Genomic DNA, 22,440 nt, shown 5'->3' with positions numbered 1-22,440 from the left:
GTTTGTCACATGACCACCAGCGTGAAGCCCAGTCTGCCTGTGCGTGTTTGGCTCCTATTTCCGCGTTCACCCACACCGACTGAATGAGTCTCTACCAACACCGCAGCAGCAGCAGCAGCAGCAGCAGCTCTGTGTCTGCCGCCTGACGCAGAGAAACCGCGTCCCCGTGCGGGCATCGTCGCCCACCCGCATCGCTCCGCCGTCCGCAGCAGCCATGCTCACGCGGGTGAAGACGGCCGTGGCCAGCCTGATGGGAGGCGTGATGGCCGGAGGATCTAACGGAGACCATCCCGGCGGCCCGGAACTGCCGCTCAAATTTCCGTACAGCAGACCGGAGTTTCTGGGTCTGTCTGCCGACGAGGTCGAGTGCTCGGCGGATCACATAGCGCGACCGATCCTGATCCTGAAGGAGACCAAGCGGCTGCCGTGGGCCACCGGCTACGCGGAGTGAGTAACCCTGCGCGTCCATCTTTTCTTGCATCCTTTGGAAAGTGAGATCACTCGGGCGGGTGTAAACACAAACACCAGCACGCTTTTATCATCGGCCTGCTGTATGTATGCGTGCGTGTGTGTGTGTGTGTGTGTGTGTATGCACTTAGATGTGCAGATAAAGAGCGGCGGCTCTTTCATAATCCATTTCGATCAAGATGTAACATTAAAAATGATTGCGTTGAATATAAAATTTAAGGACATGCAACGAAAGATGCGGGGTTATCATTTCTCTCTCTCTCCATGCTTCAGTTACAAAAAAAAATCATTTTATGATCATCAGCACTTGACCTAATAACCTACTTATTTCACGTCATCCGCTTGGTTCTTAAACAAACAAACAAACAAACAGACAAACAAACAAAAATGAATCCAGACTTCATTGTTCATATTTTTCTGTTACTGATATTCGATATATTCCATCTTTGTGCCTGCGGGGTAATAATGTCTGATGTGTTTACTTTGCCTGTGGGAGGCACAAAATGAAGCGGAAATGTTTCCAAATCTAGAGGAGCAAGTTTTTTTTTGTTGTTTTTAACTCTCTAAAATATGCAGCTTGTGCTTCACTGATGGAGCTTGTACTTTTTTTTAAAGATCAGGGGGGAAACATCTGGYATTTTATTAAGGTTTTTGTATCTAGCTGTTTATTTACATCCATCCATCCATCATTTTTGAGACCTCATTTTATGTGAATTCTGGATTTCTGCGTTATCTGTAGCAAATGTCTGATGAGTTTCACTTTGGCTGTTTTTCATTAGCTGGCAGAGTTTTAGTTCTTGTTTTTTTTAAGTTCACCTCATAAATGTAAATCATTTTGGGGTTTGATTGTCAGAGGTTTCAGAGGTGTGATTCTAACTTTAGTGGCTGATGAAGACGAGTAATCGTCCATTGGCCGACATCCCGCATCGGGTCCGAGCTCCTACCTCATTACAGAGAGATACCAGCTCAGTATGACATTTGACCCTTTACTTTCCCACACTGATGTTTTCTTCAAAGGCTGCTATGATCGCAGCGAGTGCGTTTCCTTCCCTCTCTTTGTTTCGTAGTTGTTTCTTTTTTGGTAAAAGCAGCGTCTGCAGAAATCCCCCCAGTCTTTCTCTGGCTAATCTTTTTAAGTTGAGCCATCCAGGTGTGAGGCCTGTTTGAGATGGATGTCATCAGAAAGACAGCAGCGGAACAATGTCAAAAAAAAAAGAAGTGCAAAATAACCTTAAGGTTCCAACTTGACATCTTCAGTGAATCTTTTGGATGCTTTCCTGTTTAAGTGCTGAGCATCGGACATGGAARCGGTTTCCAAAGTCACAGGGTTGCATGTTSTAGCTTGTTCGTTTCCTAACTAAAAAGCCCAAATTTCTAATCCTCTCAGTTCAGACGGACGCAGAGGTAATTTGATATTCTTGCTTGCACAGCTTTAAATGGAGGTTTTATGAACGTCTACTGTGAGAAAACAGACAAATTAATATGTAAAAGAATATTAACACACGACCAACGTGGTCCTCATCAAGTCTTTGGAAGACTGAAAATAACGGACTGTTACTTTTTAATCAGGAAACAACATTCTGCTGTAGAATAAGCTAAATGATCAATTAGGAGTGTACAAATAGATGAGAACGCCAACAATTACTCAAAATGGCCAATTTAGTTATTTTCAACAAACACCTCGACTCTTGTTTCGTAGAAAGGAAGTCTAGTCACAAGCTAAAAGTAACCGTTGTTGGTGCTGATAAATGCCATCAGCTGTTTGTGATAACTGAGTCCAACCAGAGTCCAACTCTTCTTTACAGATTTGTTTTAATTCAGCCACGTTGAGCTCATTATACGAGCTACTCCTTAGTGCAACCCTGGTGAAAACGTTGCTAAACGGCTAATAGAGGAGCCATGTTGTGATGACTTCCTGAAGGCGGAGTTTCAGAAAAAGCAGGAGTTTTTAAAGAGACACAAACCAAATTTCAAGGTGTGAAATCAGGATGTAAAATTTCTTTTAAGTCATTTTTGACTTAAAAGAGCCAAAGCATTGTGGCCAACTTGGTCTTCAACGTGAGTCGACACGTTGCTTATAAGCCGTTGTGAACAAAACAAAAATAAATTTTTTATGGTTCTGCACATTTAATTCTGCATTTACAAGTACACATTTTAACAGCTTTTGTTAATAAAATATTTGGATCAAATYAGTCTTTATCTGCGAGAATTAAAATCAGAGTTGGTTTTTCTTCTTCTTTAGTGAAGTTTATTCCTTTAGTGAGGTTATTCCTGCGTCAGTCCCTGGAGACGCAGGAAGAGCAGCTCTGCTGTTATCAGGATGATTCTGATGCCTGTTTGAGGATCTGGACCAGTGAGCAGGATCATTCAGATGGACCAGTGGTTATTGCTCACTCTTGTCTCAAGTGTGCATACAAGCCCCGCTCCCAACTTTTGCAGAGTGTTTGCTTCTTCTGCATCTCCTCTACCCCCGCAGTTGTTTTTCCACTGAGAACATCGACCTCTACTGCTGTTTTTTTGGGGGGGGGTTTTTGTTTGCAGAGYGGAGAGGGGAGTTGGGTTTATGCAAACAGAACAGGGCAACACACCTGAAACATCAGCTCAGTTCAACAGCAGGAGGTTCTGGTTCTGGTTACACAAGTCGGCGCTAAAGCAGATCTATAAAACRGCGGTCAGTGGAAACGATCCGTCGCGGTTTTAGAAATCTCTGCTTCACTGATTGCTTCACAGATCCGAGCCGATGTGAAAATAATCAGCTCATTGACGGGACCAGCTAAGACTTTGACAGATTTCTCAAACTGTTGCTTTTTGAAAGTTTAAATTTTATTTTTAAAATGCTGATTTAAAAAAAAATGCATGAGTATTATCTTAGCTTCCACAAGAGAAAAGAGAATTACTTGCATTTAAATGGACCATTTATGGTACTATTGCGATGATGCTAAAAATGATAATTAATAAAAATTATTACTTCTTTCTTAGGTGACTGTGTGGCACAGCATCCATAGTGCCACAAACACAAAAACTGTTCTTTGGGACGCCACTTACTTAAAGAAGTGTGATTGAATCTGCGCAGATTGACTGTATTCAACCATATTTTCGAATTTACTGATATTTATGGACGAGTACAAAGCACAGAATTAGACTGAATAGATCGGGTTCATTACCACCAATGCTCAATCTGGATTTTCTTTTTCTTTTCAATATTGGGACCGATACAAATATTAATATCGGATCGATGTATCTCTGCCTGTAATCCAGCATCGCTGTAGATTAGGGAGTCCAAACATGTACTGTTTGTTTCTTCAATCCTTTAGTATTTATAAAGTCATCTTGTAGTCATTCAACATTTAATTTATCATACAAGAGTCTGATAACGACTGATTTTCATTATTTTAACTCCCTCAGATTTCACTCCATCCGTTTTCCCACCAGCTGTCCAGCCTCCCTGTGCCACCTGAAGAAGAAAAACCTCTCCACAGCGCCACCACCAGGGCTCACCACGGGTTACATGCAGCCTTCGAGTTCCTCCTGGAACACTCTGGTTGAGCTGTTTTTCGTTCTGCTTCTTTAACCTTAGCCCAGACAGCTGTACAGTCCAAACCTCATCTCGAGCAGAGCCGTCGTATCGATGGMGCAAAGATCAGTTGTCACAAAGCTTTGTCCTCCTGCTGCTCCTGTATTTGTTTTATTTTTTTACCTACCGATCCACAACGGTTAATTCACAAACTCAGCAGCTGTAAGATCAATAACCAATCAATAGGTTTCTCTGCAATAAAAACACGAGGGCCAACTTTCCACCTTCTCATTTGGTTTCAGCAGCGTTTCCAGCTCACCACAGAGAGTTTATCCTTCAGCTCTGACTGCAGTTTCTATCCATCTTGGCTCTTTGCCTTCTGCTTTTGTGTGTTTTTTTTTTTTTTTTTACTTTCATTTTTTTACTCCTACATATTTTACGTTCTTATCAAAAGAAGCAACATGGTAGAAGGGGGCTAAGAGGAGGCACATGAACAGCATCAGTCACAAGACTCGGCACATGCTCACCGCCTGCATCGGCACGGGTAGGAGGAAGGAGCGATTGGCCGATTTCATTTCAACCTGGAACCTAAAACTGAAAAACATAACGCTTTAGGCTTATGTTTTCAGCATGGCTAAATTAAAGATTAAATGATGACTGTTGAAAATCTATTATAAGCAATTAGACAAGGATGATTGATTTATTTATTTTTTTCATAACTAACCCCAAAAACCTATAATTATCAACACTCGTAGCCTCCAGGCTGTTCACCCCAGCTTTTGTTTGTGCAGCAAGTAGCAAAAAAGTGATCCAGGGCAGCCTGTAATTCATAACATCGGCTGCCAATTGATCCGCCTCCCATGTTTTTGAAGTTCGCAGTCTGCAAGATGTCAAACAAAGCCCCCATGTAGTTCCTACGGGCTGAACGCCTCCCAGAGCAGCAGTGGAAAATTTCAAGGAAAATCAACCTGTGTGGATGAAGGCAGAATGAGCAGCAAGTCCGCACACGGCTGAGACACGGCGTTTTAATATTTGACAAACAGCGTTAAATAAGTCACTGCATGTCAAAGTGTTTACCCCACGTTCAGCTGCTCAACTCGTTCCTTGTTGTATTCTTGGCAGTATTTGCACCCCTTCTAAGTTTTGCTACTTTGTCAGGTTACAACCAAAGATGTGATTTCTTTAAGGCTTTCAGTCATTCTACGTTTTAATTCCCTTTTTAAACTGTTAAGATCTTCTGGCTAACTATTTTACAGCTTAACCATGGCAACAGAGATGCACATACTTTTTAAAGTAATATTTAAACATCATTGTTTTAAGTTAAATTTCCATCTCTGCTCGTATCTCCCATCTCTTTCCTTAGCTCCGATACATCGTGCATTCCTAGTAATATTTGAATGTTGATTTTGCAAAATGTGAAAAAGTTTAAACTCTATTGATGCTGATGTAAAAACAGAAGTAGTTCTCTAGTTGATGTTCGTACTTGGTATACATTGATCGGAAGAGCAAAATAAAACGCATCTGGAGGACAAAAACTTCCCCTGCAGCATCAACTGCATGAGTGTTGAAGATCGGACCGCTGAGGACGTAATCGGGGCCGAGTCGAGGAAGCGGGGTAACCCAATGCGACCGGCTCGTCTTCTCACGGTGGAGATGAAAGGCCAGCGCTGATCTCGTGACCTCGCGGGGTCAGCTGAGCGTCGCTCCCTGCGGAGGTTCGCTCTTATGCAACCCGCAAAACGTGGCGCAGAGCCACGGGGTTCTGCCGTTTTTACTGGCTACGACTCAGTTTCGCGTTTCCTATTGTTTTATAACTGCATGCTTTCCAGGAATAGTTCTGAATTTATAATTTGTTTGTAAAAGGCTGTCAGGAGTTCATCCTGGTCTTCATTCTGCACTGAGGCGAAAAGCTGAGATTATCTTAAAGAAACATAGGTTACTATTAGACAAAACACAATAAATGTGCATCATAAGTTGTTTTTTCAGGTGTTATGTAAACTGTTATAGTTGTTACAACAGAGGGAAGTGAAGCATTTCTAAGTTGCCATGACTCTGACATCAATTAAAATCAGTTTTACTGACGGGAAGAGCAGCGCAGCAATTTTTCCGTCAGGTTAATGATCCGGAGTGTTTTCTCAGCTGCAGACGGAGAATGTCCACTCATTGGATCTTATCCTTATGGCCGCTAATGAATGCTTAAATTAGATTTGTGCAAACAATGCTTAACATTTCTGTTGCCACGACAACATTTGACTTTTTTCCTTTGATCACATATCCATACACTGCAAAAAAGAGAAAAAAACACCTGAAAATCTTACAAAATTTTGGGTTTCCAGAGGCAGATTATTTCACTGATAACATCGGAAAAATGTCTTATTATAAGTGAGATAATCTGCCAATGGAAATTGTACTTTTTAGTCAATATTAATGCCCCGTATCTTGCTGAAAAGTTACTTGCAAGTTAGTTTTGTCTCATTCCAAGCGCGCCAAGGTATTTGCACCAGAAACTAGACAGAAAATACTTGGTAAGAGTTTGTGTTTTTGCAGTGCATGGTTGCTATTTCTTATCACAATAATTTAATATAGTCCCAAAGATAAAGACCGATTATCTGGAGTTGAGCTAAATTTAAGAAAATGAAAGCAGATACTGATTCGTAAAGTTTTGTTCTTTCAGCACCTGGTGGACCAGGTTTGAAAAGCCGCTACAGCATATTTACAGATCCAGCAGGAATGCAGAGTTACTGTGACCCAGTGCTTTTCCATGGCTGCAGCAGCAGATCCCAGCTGTTCAGTCTGCAGTGTTTGAGGTTTCTGTTCCCTTTGCCCTGCATGAGTGGGAATGTTTTGTAAGGGAACTTTTGTAAGATTGTGTCGCTTCTTGTGTGCAAAGAACAATAATAAAGGCTCGGATTATGTTTGGGTGAGTTTTGTGGGTTGCAGGACATGACAAGAGGCCCCCTTAGACAGAAAATAGCATTTCTATCTAAAGAAAAATTAAAATATGGAAATAACAATTGAAGCCATATTTGGTCGTTAAAAATTTGCATAACCCTTTTTCTGTCAATGTTGATCTTGGGGAGGGGGGGGAGCACAATTGTGTGAATTGTTTGATTGGTACAATGAAACGATTTAATGTATAACAATGCTTCRCTACCTGCAGATTTGGCTGTTGGGTATCATGGAAAGCAAAAAGTCTGACTATATGTTTTCCAAATGTATCATTTAAAATATAATTACATTTTATGAATGTATTTATTGATAGGTTTTGTTCTGGCTAGTGCTAAACAATTCTAAAAGAGTAAACATTTTATTTAAAGGAGTTTCATCACATACATTCTTACAAAGTTTTCCATCCTCATTTCTGCTGAGTTTTTATTGTTCATGTGTGTTTGAGTATCATTGTGTTGCACTGGTGTCCTAAAGCACTGCCTTCCCTTCCTTCTTCTGTCTCCATGTAGGGTGATCAATGCTGGGAAGAGCACCTTAAACGAAGACCAGGCCTGCTGCGAGGTGCTCATGCTCAAACGGAGGCCTCTGGAGAGCTCAGGGCCAAACCGAAACCCCGCAGCCCGTCGGAGGTCTTCCCTGCCCAATGGAGAGGGCCTCGGCCTCCGGGACGGCAGCGTGAGTGAGACGGACAGAGATCTAATATGTCACACAAAGTCTCAAGATAAAAGTTCAGAGTTCTGTAGTCTGTGAAAGGCCTCAAGTGGTCAAACAGTTTGGGGTTAAGTTAATGTGTGAATAAATCTGGACCCAGTGCCTCATCAGCCAATGAAAATAATACCCTTCCTTCTTTTAGCATGCTGAGGCGAGTGAGTCTTCGTGAGCGCAGATAGAGCGTCTGCATAGTGTAGAATGAGATTAAGGGTGCATTAATATCAGTCTTTTTTAATCTGCTTCAATAAAGCTCTAGTTTGCTTGTGTACAAAGTCTGGTTCGATTGGGTGAGGTATGAAATCATAACTGGGCTCTGACGCGGACCAAAAAAGCGAACTGGTCCAACTAAAAACCTCGGTCTCGGTTCAGCTTGGTTCGAAGTAAACTGGCATGATTCTAATGCATATGTGAACGCCAAGCGGTCAGGAGGCCGCTCCAAAAGCAGGAAGTGGAATGTAGCGTAGAGAATTCTGGGTAAATGCAAGAACATTGCGTTTGTGGGTGAAAAAGACCATGGTCTTTTGCTGCAGACAAAACTGGTCAAATTTGATGCTACTCCATTTTTGTTCACATTTTTCAAACAAGGAAGTTGTGTTCATGTCTTCTTCTGAGGTTTTAATGTCGTTTCCTTCAGTGGTTCTTGGTTCAGAGTTTGTTTTACAAAGTGTTTGAATCCTTTGCCTCAGTGCAGTGTGGAAGTGAACCGCACCAGCTGAAAATGTAACAAATGTTGCAATTTTGGTCCGCAGTCAAACAAAGGTTACCAGATTACTGGGTGTGAAAAAACCCTAAAACATGTTATTTTTTGGTCGTTACTGCAGCAACTGGATAGCAGTTACATTCCTTTCAACGCAGTGGTGTAAATATCTCCGAGTCGTGACGCACATGCCACAGAATCTCGTAACATGTCCCAAAAATCTGTAGCAATTTGACTTGGATCAGACGCATAGCAAGTCGATTCTGGCTATTGCAATGTGAGTGTGAGAGGGTTGAAAACTACAGGAAGTACATAAAAGAAGTGGCTGACATGTCATCCATATATCAGTGAAAGTGAAACCAGTCTGCAGACCCGACTGTCCCCTCAATCGGTCCAACACACAGTTCATTGGAGCGTAGACCGACTCGTCCTTTCCACATCCCATCGGCGGTCAGCAGCTCTTGCATGCGAATCAGCCCTGAAGTCTGATCTTGTTGCAGTCAGAGGTGCATTGTGGACAGTCCTCCAAACAGATGTGTATCATCCTGCACTAGACAGTCCCCGCTGTTTGTTTTTGTGATGCAGCTTTGACAGATATTCATTGACTTGAGTTGACGCTGTCTCTGTTCTTCAGTTTGTCTGGTTTTGTAGCAACAGAAAAATAGCCCTGCGTTACATTTTCTCTGTTTGTCCTTTCTTCACACGAGATCACCAGAAGCCAACAGCAAATGCATGCAAGAGCCTCTCATGACTCACCCCTGCAGTGCATGTGGACCGATATTAGAACTGTAGAGCCTCTCTTTGCCTCCTGGAATCATGCTGTAGAATCTGCCTGTGCTATATTTAGAAAACCCTGCTTTTTGCTCTGTGGATAAACACAGAGCATAAAACTCAAACTACGGCTAGAGCACTCTGCGGTGCAAAGTCATGTTCTGTCTTTGAGGGCTGTGTAGCGCCAGGCGACTTCATTTCAGTGGCTGGTCTGTACCAGAACTGATGTGGAAACAGAAGAGTTTGTGTCAGAAGATCTTAGATTTACTGTGTTCTGTGAAGATGGCCGACTCAAAGGGTAACGTGAGTGAGCCGCATCGCACAGGAGACTGTTTAAACCTTATGTGGGAGGCAGAGTCTTTGAAAATCAACAAAGAGCACAGGATGCGCACATGGGTTGCATCATCCTGGACTTGTTCAATCCTGCAAAATGCAAGAGAGGAACTAAAGCAAAGGGGTAGAACAGACAGAGCACACAAGGTTCTTACAATGATGGACAGACTGTATGCATAGACACCGACTAATAGTCATTTGTGCAGACAAACAAAATATAAAGATCTTGCACTTTTCTTTCTGCTTTTTCTGTTTTCTTGTCTTCTGTACTGTATTTTTCCACTATTTTCTTTAATTTACATTCATGCAGCATAAAATTACAACCCTAAGTGCTTGGTACTTATACCTTTACATACACAAAACCAGTGAGAGGCTGTGTTTATTCTGACACCTTTTTGCCACAATCGGCTTTTAATGTCTTCAGCTATCTGAGTTTTGAGGATTCTCTTGACTCGATTGTCTACTCTTCACGTATTTTACCAAGCTTTTACAAAATCCTGATCTCCAAAACCTCCAGATCTCTCCAGTAGGTCTGTGGAATGAAAGATTGACGATTACAAGATTTAAATGCAAAATTATCACTTATGTGACGATCATTGTTCTTCCTTGCATCCAGGATGGCTCAGAGGATCTTACCTTTCACTACTGGGCGCTGTTCGACGGCCACGCTGGTTCTGGAGCTGCCGTCATGGCGTCTCGTCTTCTCCATCACCACATCGCGCTGCACCTTCAAGAGGTGATGGAGATTCTGTGCACACCCAACCTGCAGCCGCCCACTTGCCTGGACGAGGAGCCCGTCAATCACCTCCTGTCCGCAACGTCCAACCGTGCCCTGTCCAGGGCCGCGTCGCTACGAGGAGCCGCGGGCGCCCCGGGTTCGCCCAGCGCCCCGCCACCAACGCGCTTCTTCACCGAGAAGAAAGTTTCGCAAGAAAGCCTGGTTATCGGAGCCATAGAGAACGCCTTCAAAGACATGGTGAGTTTACAGGTTGATGACAAATACATGTTGTGGTCCTGCCGGTGGAGTTCCTCGTCGTGAGTAGGAAGCCAGGTATTTAATTTACTGATTACTTTAAAGGAATGAGTGATGTCCCAATCAATATGATTGGAAATGACAAGTTAGTTTGAGCCACTCTGATGATCTGCAGGTCAGATATTGAAAAAGCAGAATTGTTTTTCCGGTATGGAACAATAAAACCCAAACAAAAGGTGAGTCTGGGTTTTATTGCCTGTATCAAGGAAGCAGCAGTGTTTGTTGTACTGAATTGATGAATCAGGGCACAGTTTACAGTGATGAGTTTCGGTTTTCAGGCGATAAAAGTCCGACTGTGCACTTCCACTAACTGTTTTCTGATTAGTTTCTGGGGGTTTGAACGTACTGTGATTGAAGACACGATAGTGTTTAAAGTAGAAAAATAATAACGTGTGGATTCCCCCAGGAATATAGAATATTTACTGCAGAGTTGCTTATTTTTGTTGCAGTGAGATTCTGCCTGTCAATATCTTTTGCCAGCTAATTTTGCAAAACCATTTCAAACGTCTTTCATGTGCACATCTGCAGCTGCGACCACTTAAACAATAGATGTTTGTCTGATTTTTCTGCTTAACTCTTGTGCGAGGACTGAGGCAAATGATGCAAGTGATACAGGTGTGGGGTCAGATGGATCCAATTTGTAAACACAAGGTTTAAGTAATTACATATTTCTAGTGTTGCAGGCTGAAGTCTCAACACCTGGCTTTCGGATGAATTTCCGATACAGTGTAACTTTCAGGTGATATTTTGTTGCCTATGGATTTAAAAGTATTAATAAATATGTTTTGAGGTGCGCTGACTCAAAAGGCAAATACTACATTTCAATATTCCAGCTGCACTTATAAACCCCTACAGCAGCTGATCAAGTTCTCCTGGCCTCCAGGAGCAGAAAGATGTGCTTCTTTGTTTTGGCCACTAGATGGCAGTGCACAGTAACGTTTTACCGAACCGGTGGGTCAGAACAAGATTGACGAAGATGACGAATTAATTCTTCGTGTTTGTTGAAAATGAGAGCTAAAACCTGGGATGATGGGTTTGTTTGCGTTTGTGACTATGATTTTGATATAATTAGCTCAAAATATATTAATCTATATTTCAGTAATGTCAGAATTTAAAGAAGTACAGTCAAATAAATAGGCATTTAGCATGCTGTCTTTCTTTCAGTTTCTGTCGTTTTGCTTCCTGTGTTCTCCATGTCAGGAGACATTAATTCTCCCCTCGCCCATATTAGGTTTTACATTTTAGTTTCAGAATTCCAGGCAGTTTCAGGCTAAATTTAAGTTATTTTGGCTGGAAACAAAGCATTTTAACTTCAGTATTTAAAACATACAATAAGTGCAATGGAATGTATCAGCACAGTTTGGGGTTTTCTCCACAGCTCTCAATTTTCTGTGCAAGATTCACCTCAAACTCATACTTAAATCTATGTAATTTGATTTGATAAGCACTGAGAAAAGTAAACCTAAAAAGCAGAATGAAGATGATTTCTGGCCTTTATACCAATCGGTGTTTTATTTAGAGTTTATGTGATGGACCGAAAAAAAATATTTCATAATTGCAAAGTGGAGGGAGAATGATAAAGAGCCCTAATTTTTTTTTTTTTTTCACAAATAAAACCACTAAAAAATTGTGCAAACTTGGAAAGCTGACCAAACAAGCAAACGTGTTAATTCAATGGTTTGGCTACATTCAGACCCTCAGGTCGGATCTGATGTCTGTGTTATTTTAGCAGCTTTTAATAATCTGGCGTTTTCCAGTTTTCCACCAGACTTTCCTCAGGGCCGTCTGTCTTGCCTGTGCTATGTCTCAGCTTTGACTAATTAGTGAAAAAATGATTAATTCAGTTAATTACCTGCCACTCTGTCTGTCGCCTGGGTTTTCCATCATTTACTGAAAGCCGTTTCTCAGCGTTCCGTGATTTATTTATTTCCATTTCCTGCTTTTGGGGCTCGCAGCTTTTGGGTTTCTATCAAAGCTACAGACAGAAAGAAAGTGGCTTAAACGTTGCTTTGAGGGCACAAAATCCCACCTTAATGTAGAATCGACAAACTATGAAATATAAGATCAGCTTATGATTGAATTACTATAAAAATGTTCCATTTAACGTATAAATGCACCGATCAGGATTTTGCCTCCTGATACCGATTTGGAAAACTTTTTGCATTTAATGAGCAGGAGAAAAAGAAATCAATAGAGAAAATTTGGCTAACTAATTGGTGGAAATCATTAATTCAGTTCATAATCCTAAATGCTTTTGCACAGCTTTTGGTATGCTCCTCAAGTTCAGGGTCTTTTTTTCTCTCTGAAAGCTGGGATGTTCTTTTTCTCGATGTTTCAAAAGTGGAGTTTTTTGGGAGTACTTCATGATCCGTGGACTCCTGCCTTCTTAAAGCTCAGTGAGCTTCTTTGGCCACTAGGGGGCCTCTCACATCAGGATCTGGGGAAGTGCAACTCTTCGTACCTCCCACAAGGATCCAGTTGTTTACAATGCCACAGGGAGACTGAAGAAAAAGCATCTCCACAGTATGATGTTGCCACCACCGTGTTTAGCAGTGGGGATGCTGTGTTCAGAGTGATGTGCTTCTGTTGCATGTTTGCCACATGACTTGTGATCTGTAATATTGCAGTTTGCAGACTATTTTTGTATAGTGCGATTGAGAACAGCATAATAAATGCAGATAATAAATCCTGTTATGCCCAGTTTATTTTTCACAGGAACAACTTAACACTTGAAGCAGGTTGAATATTTGTAAAGCCTGACTTTACCATCAGACCCTGTCCTCTAATCAATTAATCGGTTAATCAGTTTTAAAGATTTGCCACATTTTGAAGATTTTTCATTCAACCACTTAAGCTTTTTCTTATTAGAAATACTTCAAAACATGCAAATAAATATCTTCAATTCTTTTTTTTTTTTACATAAGAAAATAAATGCACATTTTGTTGCCTAAAATGCAACACAGTGATTCTTTTAGTGAACGCTTGATCATTTTTAGCAAAGGATGCTAAAAAATACTTCTAACATCAACATGTTAAAAGCTCGGCCCTTTCTGCTCAGCTAAACATCAATACCTTGTAGTGATGATCTGTCATTTACTTTTTGCATTAACTGATTAAAAATTGGACAGCAAAAGGTCCTCGAAAAGAGATTTTGTTTTACAGAATTTAAACCAGGTAAAGCTAAAATATGCCACTAGAGGAGTTCTAGGTTTGACAAATTTACAGGCAGAAATGTTTTTTCCATATTGAATGCAAATTTTATGTATTACCTTTTTACCTTTTTTTAGGGCCTCTGTACACCTTTTATAGATTGATTGATTGATTGCTAAATCAATTGATGATTTTTTTTGAATAATCGATTCATCACGATTAATTCACTTAATCGTTTCAGCCCTACTAAGCCGATTTGACATTTTCTTTCTTCAAAGATTCTGTTTTCTTGGATTCTTGTTTTGTTCTCAGTAATTTGCAGCAGTATTTTACGTGCTATTTTTGTCTTTAGACATAATGACATCTACAACAGTGGGCTTGCAGCAGTGCGTGTGTGTGGGAGCTGTCCCTCTTGGTTATTTGTCTCCGCTGTCAGATTGTTCCTGGCTGAACTTGCGAGGATAAAGGTGTGGATGTCTGTGCAGCCGTTTCCATTATGAAAGCCTCGCCTGCAGCAAGAGGTGCTGGTGCTGGGATACAGCGAAGATAAATATGTATGGCTCACCATGGATTCATAATTCACCCGGACTGAAGGACACACTCGTTCACCAACCCACCACCACCTTTTTGTCAGTACGGTGGAACCAAAACACACAGACGGCCTCCGTTTCCGGGGGAACGTTAATGTGCCGTGACACACTCCTCGTCTACCAGAGGTTCAGAGGGCGGTTCGCTCTAACTGTGTTGTGGGAGAAACATGGCAGTGCCGTCACATGCGCTCCAGAGCATTTTCAGTCCCTCTCAAACTGCTGATCGTGACAGAGAGACGGGACAGAAACGCCCCAGGGGCCCAATTATATTCCTGGGACGTCTCCCTGCTTCTGTTTGGGAATGATTTAGGTGTCAGTGAGGGCTGACGAGGTAGCTGTGGCTCAGATATGTGCCAGTGCTTTGATTAGACCAATGGCAGGGCAATTATAGATCTAATTAATGGACTGATCGTATGTGTGTTTTTAAAATTATTTTGGGGTTAATTAGCATCATATTGATAAAGACTAATTAGCTGCTGGAATAAGCAGCACTTTATGTAAACTCTCAGTCTCTGGATTCCCTTTATTCTGTTGCTGCTTGACTGAGACTGATAAATAAATGGATGAATGAACGAACGAATAAATAAATTAATTAATTACATGATAAACATGTAGAGGTAGTTTTAATATTACAACAACTGGGTTCCTGCACAGTCTAGGAGAGGTTGGACTTCGTCTGTCCATCCGTCTGTCCATCATGGAGTTTTGACAGAAACTGTAGAAATGCTGACACACAGAATGTTTATTGATTGTTCAGTTTTAATTCTTCACTCTCTTTCTCTGAAAAATGAATGTTTAGCATAAAGCAGGGAAACTTGTCCAAATGATGAGCTCACATTGTGTATGTGATGGTGTGTCAGGATGTGCAGATCGAGAAGGAGAAGGCGTCCTTCAACATCTCAGGAGGCTGCACCGCTCTAATGGTCGCCTGTCTGCAGGGGAAGCTGTACGTCGGCAACGCAGGGGACAGCAGGTGCGACTCACACCCTCCGACAAACCACCACGAGCGCTCATGTTTGCTTGCACTTCGCCCAGCCATGTCTCCGTCCGTCCGGCTGAACAGAACTTTGTCTGCCTCTCTCCCTCAGAGCGATCATTGTGCGAGCCGGGGAAGTCATTCCCATGTCCTCAGAGTTCACGCCGGAGTCGGAGAGACAGCGGCTGCAGTTTCTGGTAAGAAGGAACCAACCCAAGCTACTTTCTAGCAACTTTTAGAGTCTCCTTGAAGATGTTTCAGCGAATGAGGACGCATCGGACGAGACTGCAAAACCGGATTTGTTTGAACCGATTCAGTTGAGCTTTCAGAGACGGTAGCTTCATCTAAACCTTCAGCCTGTATGCTGTAGCCGATTGATGCCTTGTTCGGCTTTCACTCCTCCTTGACGAGCGTGTTAGCGTCAAGAGAGAATCATTTGCATTGTGTTGTGGCCGTCAGCTACAACCGACTGGGGATTTGAGTATAAGGAGGGCGCGCGCACACATACACACACACACGCAGACGCATTAATCCAACAGTCAGCTCCATTAGTGGCTTCATGTAGCTGAGCAGCACAGCTAAACAGAAAAAGCTCTGAGCTGGTTTTAAAAGCAGCAGGATGAAATAGCATATATAGTTAGTCGCAGTAAAGGCTCGGCCAATAGCTTTGCCTAGGATAGAGGAGGGTTAAACACTGAAAGACGGGGCAGAGTGTCATCTGTGGAAGGAGTTGTTGGCAACACCGCGTTGGCTAATCTCCCCCCTTCAGGAAGGTGTTGCAAGTAAAGGGATGTTTGTTCTACGAAGAGTTCAAAACAAAAAGTTAAAATCTGAGAGTGTTTTCACACCTGCTAGACTGGAGACAAAAAATTGCAACGTTTGTTACATTTTCAGCTGGTGCGGTTCGCGTTCCCACCTCACTGTGTCAACCAAACCAAACCCTTCACCTGTTCACCTCCTCGCCTGTGGTGGCGCTGCTCCAAGAGCCACTGAGAGAAAGGACATAAAAGCCTCTGAAGAAGACATGATCTCAACTTCCTTTTTCTCAAAATGTAAACGAAAATACAGAAGTGGCAGATTTTAACGGATGTTGGATTTCTTTTTTTGTCTTTGTAATAATAATAACAACATCAAATGTATCTGATAATTATAAAACTTTGTCTTTGTCTTTTTTGTCTTTGAAGCCATTCCTCTCGCCAGCACTGGGCTCTCACGATTATTTTAGTTGTATTTACCCAGAATCCCCTTAGCTATAGTCCAGCTCATGCTTTTTTGATCCGCACCCTGAAATAACAGCAAAAAGAAAACAAACTGTATCAAAAAATTAGATAGTAGTAGGAGAATATAGAAGGGTCAGGAAAAGGAAACGGACCAAGCACTGAACCCTGTGGTACTCCACAAGTAACGCAGGAATCTAAATGTACATTTATTATTTACGTCTGAGATCTAATCAGAGGCATCAATCGGCTACAGCATACAGGCTGAAGGTTTAGATGAAGCTACCGTCTCTGAAAGCTCAACTGAATCAGTTCAAACAAATCAGGTTTTGCACTCTCGTCCTACGCGTCCTCATTCGCTGAATCATCTTCAAGGAGACTCTAAAAGTTCTTCCTGTCCCCGGTGCGTCTTCTGCTCTCTAAAGCTTTTCTCTCCTCTCGTTTCGAAGGCGTACATGCAGCCACACTTGCTGGGGAACGAGTTCACACACCTGGAGTTCCCACGGCGGGTGCAGAGGAAGGAGGTGGGGAAGAGGATGCTGTACCGGGACTTCACCATGTCGGGATGGTGGGTTTGCTTAAAGGCTCGTCTGTTTAATGATTGTTCCTCAGAAGAGCAACCTCCACAGCTAGCTTACACTTCGACGAGAACGTGCAGAATTTGAGTACATTTATTCAAATGTGAGATGAATTCGAATTAGTTTCAATTCCTGCTTTTATTTTTCTCAAGTCGGTTCATTTTTCTCGGACCACTTAAGGATCCGTTACTTCGTATATAAAATTAGAAGTGCGGCTTAGTTTTCTAAGCCGCACTTCAAAATAAGAAAGACAAGAAAAAGTCGCTTCAAATAAGAATTTTCTGAAAAGGACGGAGCACGGCGCAGACGCTCGTTCGTCTGGCCTCCGTCCAGGCAGGAGGACGAGGCACTGAAGGCATCCTGGGGTTTCCATAATAGATATTAGATGCTATTTTTATGCCGTGCCATCTGTTTTTTGTTTTGTTTTTTTTTGGGGGGAGGAAAAAGCCACAGAGATGGACATGAGGAGCCTAATCTCTGCTTAACGCAGGCATGAAAAACCTAGAATTGGAATAATTTCCAGGATCTGGATAAGTTTGAGATTTTTTTATTTCTAGATTTTCTTCCTTTTTTTCAGCAATACTTCCTTCCATTCTGCCCTTCTTTTCTGCCAGGTCTTTCCTTTTTTCTTTTATTTCCTTTTTTGTCATTCCTTCAGTGATTCTTTTTCTTCATTCATTTTTTCTATCTTCCCTTTGTACTTTTCTTCTCTCCTTTTCACCTCCTATTGCCCCCGTTATCCTTCATTTCTTTTCTTCGTTTTCTATTTCCGTCCTTCCTTCCCTGCTTTTTTTCTCTTTTTCCTTCCTTCTCTTCCCTCCTGTTCTTCTTTATTCCATTCCTTCCATCTTTCCATCTTTACTTTCCCTCCACATTTCTTTTTTTACTCCTGTTTTTCTTCCTTGGTCATTTCTTTTTGCTCGTCCCCTTTTCTCTAACATCTTGACCTCGGCAGAGATATCTCCAGCAAATTCTCTGTGAACTTTGATACTTTGAGCAACTGAACCGAGTGATTCAGATTCTGGAAAGGTCAGAGTGAGTGTAGGAACTCTGACTGCTCGTAGATCGATTGCAAAACATGTTTTGTCAGATGAAACTGTGATTAAACTTTTCAGATATTGTGCAAAGCAAAAGATGAATATGCGGATACAAACATTTTCTACTCCGTTAAGTACAGCGGAGGACTTGTGATGCTGTGGGCCGGCTTCTTTTCCACTTGTGATACATCCTAACAAGACCTTTTATCTTCACTAGAATTGTGTAGTTAGATGCAGTAAAAATGCTTACATAATATACGGTGTTTTCAAGGTGAGGACATCAGGAAGAAAAAACTTCCTTCATCTTCGCTCGCTTTTCTGGCGGAGTGATTAAACAAAAAAAGAGGAGTACCATCTGTAAAAAGTGAGACACAGATGTGAAAATGCAGAGAAACAAAGGCCGCAGTGTGTGTTCCCCCTGCAGGAACACACACCGCGGCAGAACAGGGGAGATGAGCGGGATTATTTCCGGCGCCTCCTCTTCCCTGCTCCCGTTCGGTGGCTCAACTTCGCCTCATGTAGGTCAGCGTTGCCGGGCCCAGAGCTCTCCACCTGCTCGACGTCTCCGCAGCGCAGACGTTTTGTGATGTATTTTTAATCAGGCTCTTCCCTCAACCCAGTTCTGCTGCGGCTTCGCCCAGACTCGGTCTGGGCTTTGACTTTTAAAAACCCCGTAAGCTAGCGGGGCTGATTGCTTTGATGTGTAAGAGACTTCGCTGTTTATCCCCCGCAGGCTCAGTTCTTAATAATGACTGTGAAGCTTTTTGTCTCTGGATGTGCGCTGCTCTCCTCTAACGCCCCGACGGTCAGATCTCCACTTTTAACGAAACCTCGCTGACCTGCAGACGTCCTCGCTCACTCTCTACGCCTCCTCCATCTCTGCCAGTCGGGCCAGAGGGGTAAAAATCTGGCGGTGGAGACTTTTAGCTGTTGTTGTTGGCACGGGAACCGGGCGGTTTCGTTTGCACAGAACGATGGACGTTGACCGGTCGGGCGAAGCGAGGCGTCAGGTGGAAAGAAAAGACAGGGAGGAGAGAGCGAAGGAAACCAAAACGCAAAGAAGTGAGTGGGTTGAATCAATCTCCAAAGACGGGCAATCGTAAAGCTGGAGATCAAGGCGCTCAGAGGAAGGAGAGTCTGAGATCGTTGGCGGGATTAGTCTGGAGTCTGAGTGAGACCGGGGAGGCCACAGAAAAGGAGGAGGAGTAAAGAAATGTCAGCAGAATGATGGCTCAGGTGGAGTTAGGTGAGCTTCTGGTTCAAGACTCCAGAACCAGAACATGGAGAGGTTCTGTTCGGTTTTTACGCGCCACAAATCTGGAACAAACTTCCAGAAAACTACAGGACTGCCGAAACGCCGACTTCTTTTAAGCCAAGACCTGTTTAAATGTGGATTATTAAAAACTATAACATTACACAGCAAATCCGATGACAATTATTCTTGCGTGTTGCTTGTTTCGTGATTGGTGACTGTCTTATGATTTCATCACGTGAAGCGCTTTGAACTTCCTGGTTGCTGAAACGCGCTTTACGAGTAAACTTGATTTGACTTTAAAAGGGGTCCCTGGAAAAAAATAACCGGAAACGCAAGTGATTGATGAAAGATCTCTTCCATTTTTGAGTTTCCTCAGTTTTTAAATGATCCTTTCATTCATAAAGGGAGAAAGAAGCAATCCAAGCCAACCTGACTTTGTGGGAGAAAAAAATATGCCCTTTGCTAATTCATATATAAAGTATAAAGAATATTTTTATACTCAATTTCACTCAAATCTGATTACTGACAGATTTGTAAAATCAAGAAATCATTCAAATGTAACCGCTCTGACAACATGACGGAGGCTAAAACTGCTCAAAATGCAAAACGTCCTGATCAAACAAATTCAGGAACTGATGAGAAATGACCTTGCTGATGTTGATCAGTCTGGAAAGGTCAACAAAAAGTCACGTGTAGAGCAATTCGGACTCAAATTTACTCTAAAAACTTGAGTCCAAGAATTTTGATACGTTCATGGGCTGTCAAAATTACCCCAGTAGCATATAAATGTCTCATCTGTCAGATCACAGTCAAACTCACAAGTGGATTCCAAAAATATTTACGGGAAAATAAGGATACAGGAGCATGGTGCATGGTGGGACTTAATGTTCCCGGCCCAAACGAGAGACTTGACAGATACGCGGGATGATACAGGTGTTGTGCGTTTGGAGAACATTAGAGAGCTTCATGAAGACCAAAAAAAACACAGCAAACGGATCATGGAGAAAGTTGAGAAGATTAAATCAGGTTAAAAAACAAACAATTTATTCGACTAGCTTTGAACATCTCATGAAATGTTGCTCGGTCCTCGTTCCTGACGGTACTGAACAACTTCTGACTGCAAACCGACCAAGACATGGCGGTCAGATTTGAACGTTGCTCACCATCTACCTGAGAAGAGCCGGAGCCATTTTACAGTGTAGGCAGAAAGTTTGTACCTCTAGCAGGGCCGAAATGATGAATCGGATTAATCGGGTTGAGTCGATTATTGAAATAATCATCAACTAATTTAGTAATTGATTAACTCGTTAACGCAAAAAACACAATTTGCTGAAAGAAAAACATTATTGGTAGTAATTAAATGGTAAAAGGTGGATTATTATGGGTCAATATATTATCCATAAATTAACCAGATCAATTCTGGACTGTATTGATATCAAGTCAAGCAGGAAAAGCTGATTTATTTATTTATTTTTATATATGTTGATGTTAGAACGTTAAAGTTACAAATGATCAAGTGTAAACGAACGCTACTTCACTGCATTTTAGGCAAAAACGTTTCTTTCATATAAAAACAAGTAATTGAATTATTTCATTATTTGCACTTTTTTTTTTTTTACTCATTTCTAATATTGCATAAAAAGGTTTAGATGAAAAATCCAATCCAATTTTTAAAAATCCAATTAATCACCACAATAATCGATAGATTAATCAGTCAATAGCTAAACTGATCTAATCTCCCGATGGTAGAGACCGTCTTTGAACGCTTTGTGTCGTATTCTGCCGCAAACATGGCAGCTGTGCGTCGAGTTTGTGCTTCTGAAGTGAAAACGTCGCACAGACAAGGCACTGTAAGATGGTGCAGTAATTATAACGGAGTAGATTTGATCTAGATGTAATCACCGTTCCTCTCTCCCTCCGGCCTGAAGTCGCCCACTGAGCAGACGGTCAGCCCTCCTCCCCACTCAGCCCACCTCTTGGTTAGTCACGCGCTGCTGTGGCCCGGGCTGCCAAACAGCCGTGGGGTGTGAAAACGCTCGGTGTTGTGGTCGGACCGACTCCCCAGCTGCTCAGCAACTTGTGCTGCTGGCTTTGCGCTCGGTGAAGGGATTGTCGGGCTTCACCTCGCAGGACGCGCGTCTCAAACGGGGAAGCTCCTCTTTGTGGGAGTCTGCATGAAACTGACACGTTTAGGTGGAAAAATTCGGTCCTTTTAAAGTAGATCATGTCAGCCTTACGTAACGTATACTTTTTTTTTTTTTTTGCTCGGAGCAGTCTCAGTCTGCTGTGTTCGCCTTGATAGCCTGCGCCCCTGCGCCGCTCCAAGAACTGCTGAGTGCAGCGTTTTTAGCGCTCGCCTGAGGTGGAAACATATGGCCTCTCTGAGTGAAACCAGCAGTGATGTGAAAACCATCCCGCTCTTGTGTTTCAGAGCAGCTGAAATGCATTCGGTATGGGGAGGGACGAGGCTACGGCACGATATAGTTTATTTATAACAGCGAGGCCCAAACTTTCCAGCTTCTATTGACCCAAAAAAATAGGAACGACCCAGAGTGTTGCTCAAGTGTAAATGCATTTTTGCCGAGTCGGTTAAAAAACTGGTACGACGACGACTCGATTATCATCGACATGTTGCTTTTATTATGTGAATGCTGTGAGGCATCCGATTTTCTGGTTGCTATTTTTTTTTTTTTTACTTTTACCGTTTTTTACATTTCTGAAACGTCCTGCTAGTTCAGAAAAATCTGGCTCTGACYTTTGGWATTGATTCTATGAAATATTAAGCTTTCTGTSATCATTTAGAAATAAATGGYACATCTCATAAATTCTGCCAGAGCTTTGTGCTCTTTTACAGCTGAGCTGCTTTCACATACTTTAAATTAGAAACRGCATTCAAAGTTTTTAATGTAGTCGTGCCCTTTGGCTACTCCTGCATGATTCAGATTTTTMAKATCTTTTACAGTTTTCTCAACATCCCTCTTCAAGTTTTTGGTCGCATTATGCTCATTTTTCAGAAAAGAAAAGAAAAAAAACGTGGGTTGCTCTGGTTGCTAAGCAATTGAGCCACAGTGATCCACTCTAGCTTTTTGAGAATCCACAGTGTTCCCAAACAAATGATTCTTACTCACTCACATTTCAACATGTTCCTTTTGCATTTAATA

General features: G+C 42.1%; 1 protein-coding gene across 1 annotated transcript in view; it reads left to right on the top strand.

The window, feature by feature from the left end:
* The first annotated feature begins 6 nt into the window (after positions 1-6).
* The window catches only part of ppm1h (protein phosphatase, Mg2+/Mn2+ dependent, 1H), a 41,208-nt gene continuing 18,774 nt past the window's right edge, over positions 7-22,440 (top strand). Inside the window, exons 1-7 of the mRNA XM_017305154.1 lie at positions 7-447; positions 7,441-7,606; positions 10,060-10,419; positions 15,077-15,189; positions 15,305-15,389; positions 16,859-16,981; positions 18,870-19,012. Of these exons, the coding sequence (XP_017160643.1) occupies positions 215-447; positions 7,441-7,606; positions 10,060-10,419; positions 15,077-15,189; positions 15,305-15,389; positions 16,859-16,981; positions 18,870-19,012 (1,223 nt within the window). The 5' untranslated portion in view covers positions 7-214. The remainder of the gene's footprint in view (positions 448-7,440; positions 7,607-10,059; positions 10,420-15,076; positions 15,190-15,304; positions 15,390-16,858; positions 16,982-18,869; positions 19,013-22,440) is intronic.

The sequence above is a fragment of the Poecilia reticulata genome, linkage group LG6 (genome assembly GCF_000633615.1).
Source record: "Poecilia reticulata strain Guanapo linkage group LG6, Guppy_female_1.0+MT, whole genome shotgun sequence".
In the NCBI taxonomy this organism is placed as follows: Eukaryota; Metazoa; Chordata; class Actinopteri; order Cyprinodontiformes; family Poeciliidae; genus Poecilia; species Poecilia reticulata.
Note: the sequence above shows the minus strand (reverse complement) of the source record. Positions and strands in the feature narration are given on the sequence as shown.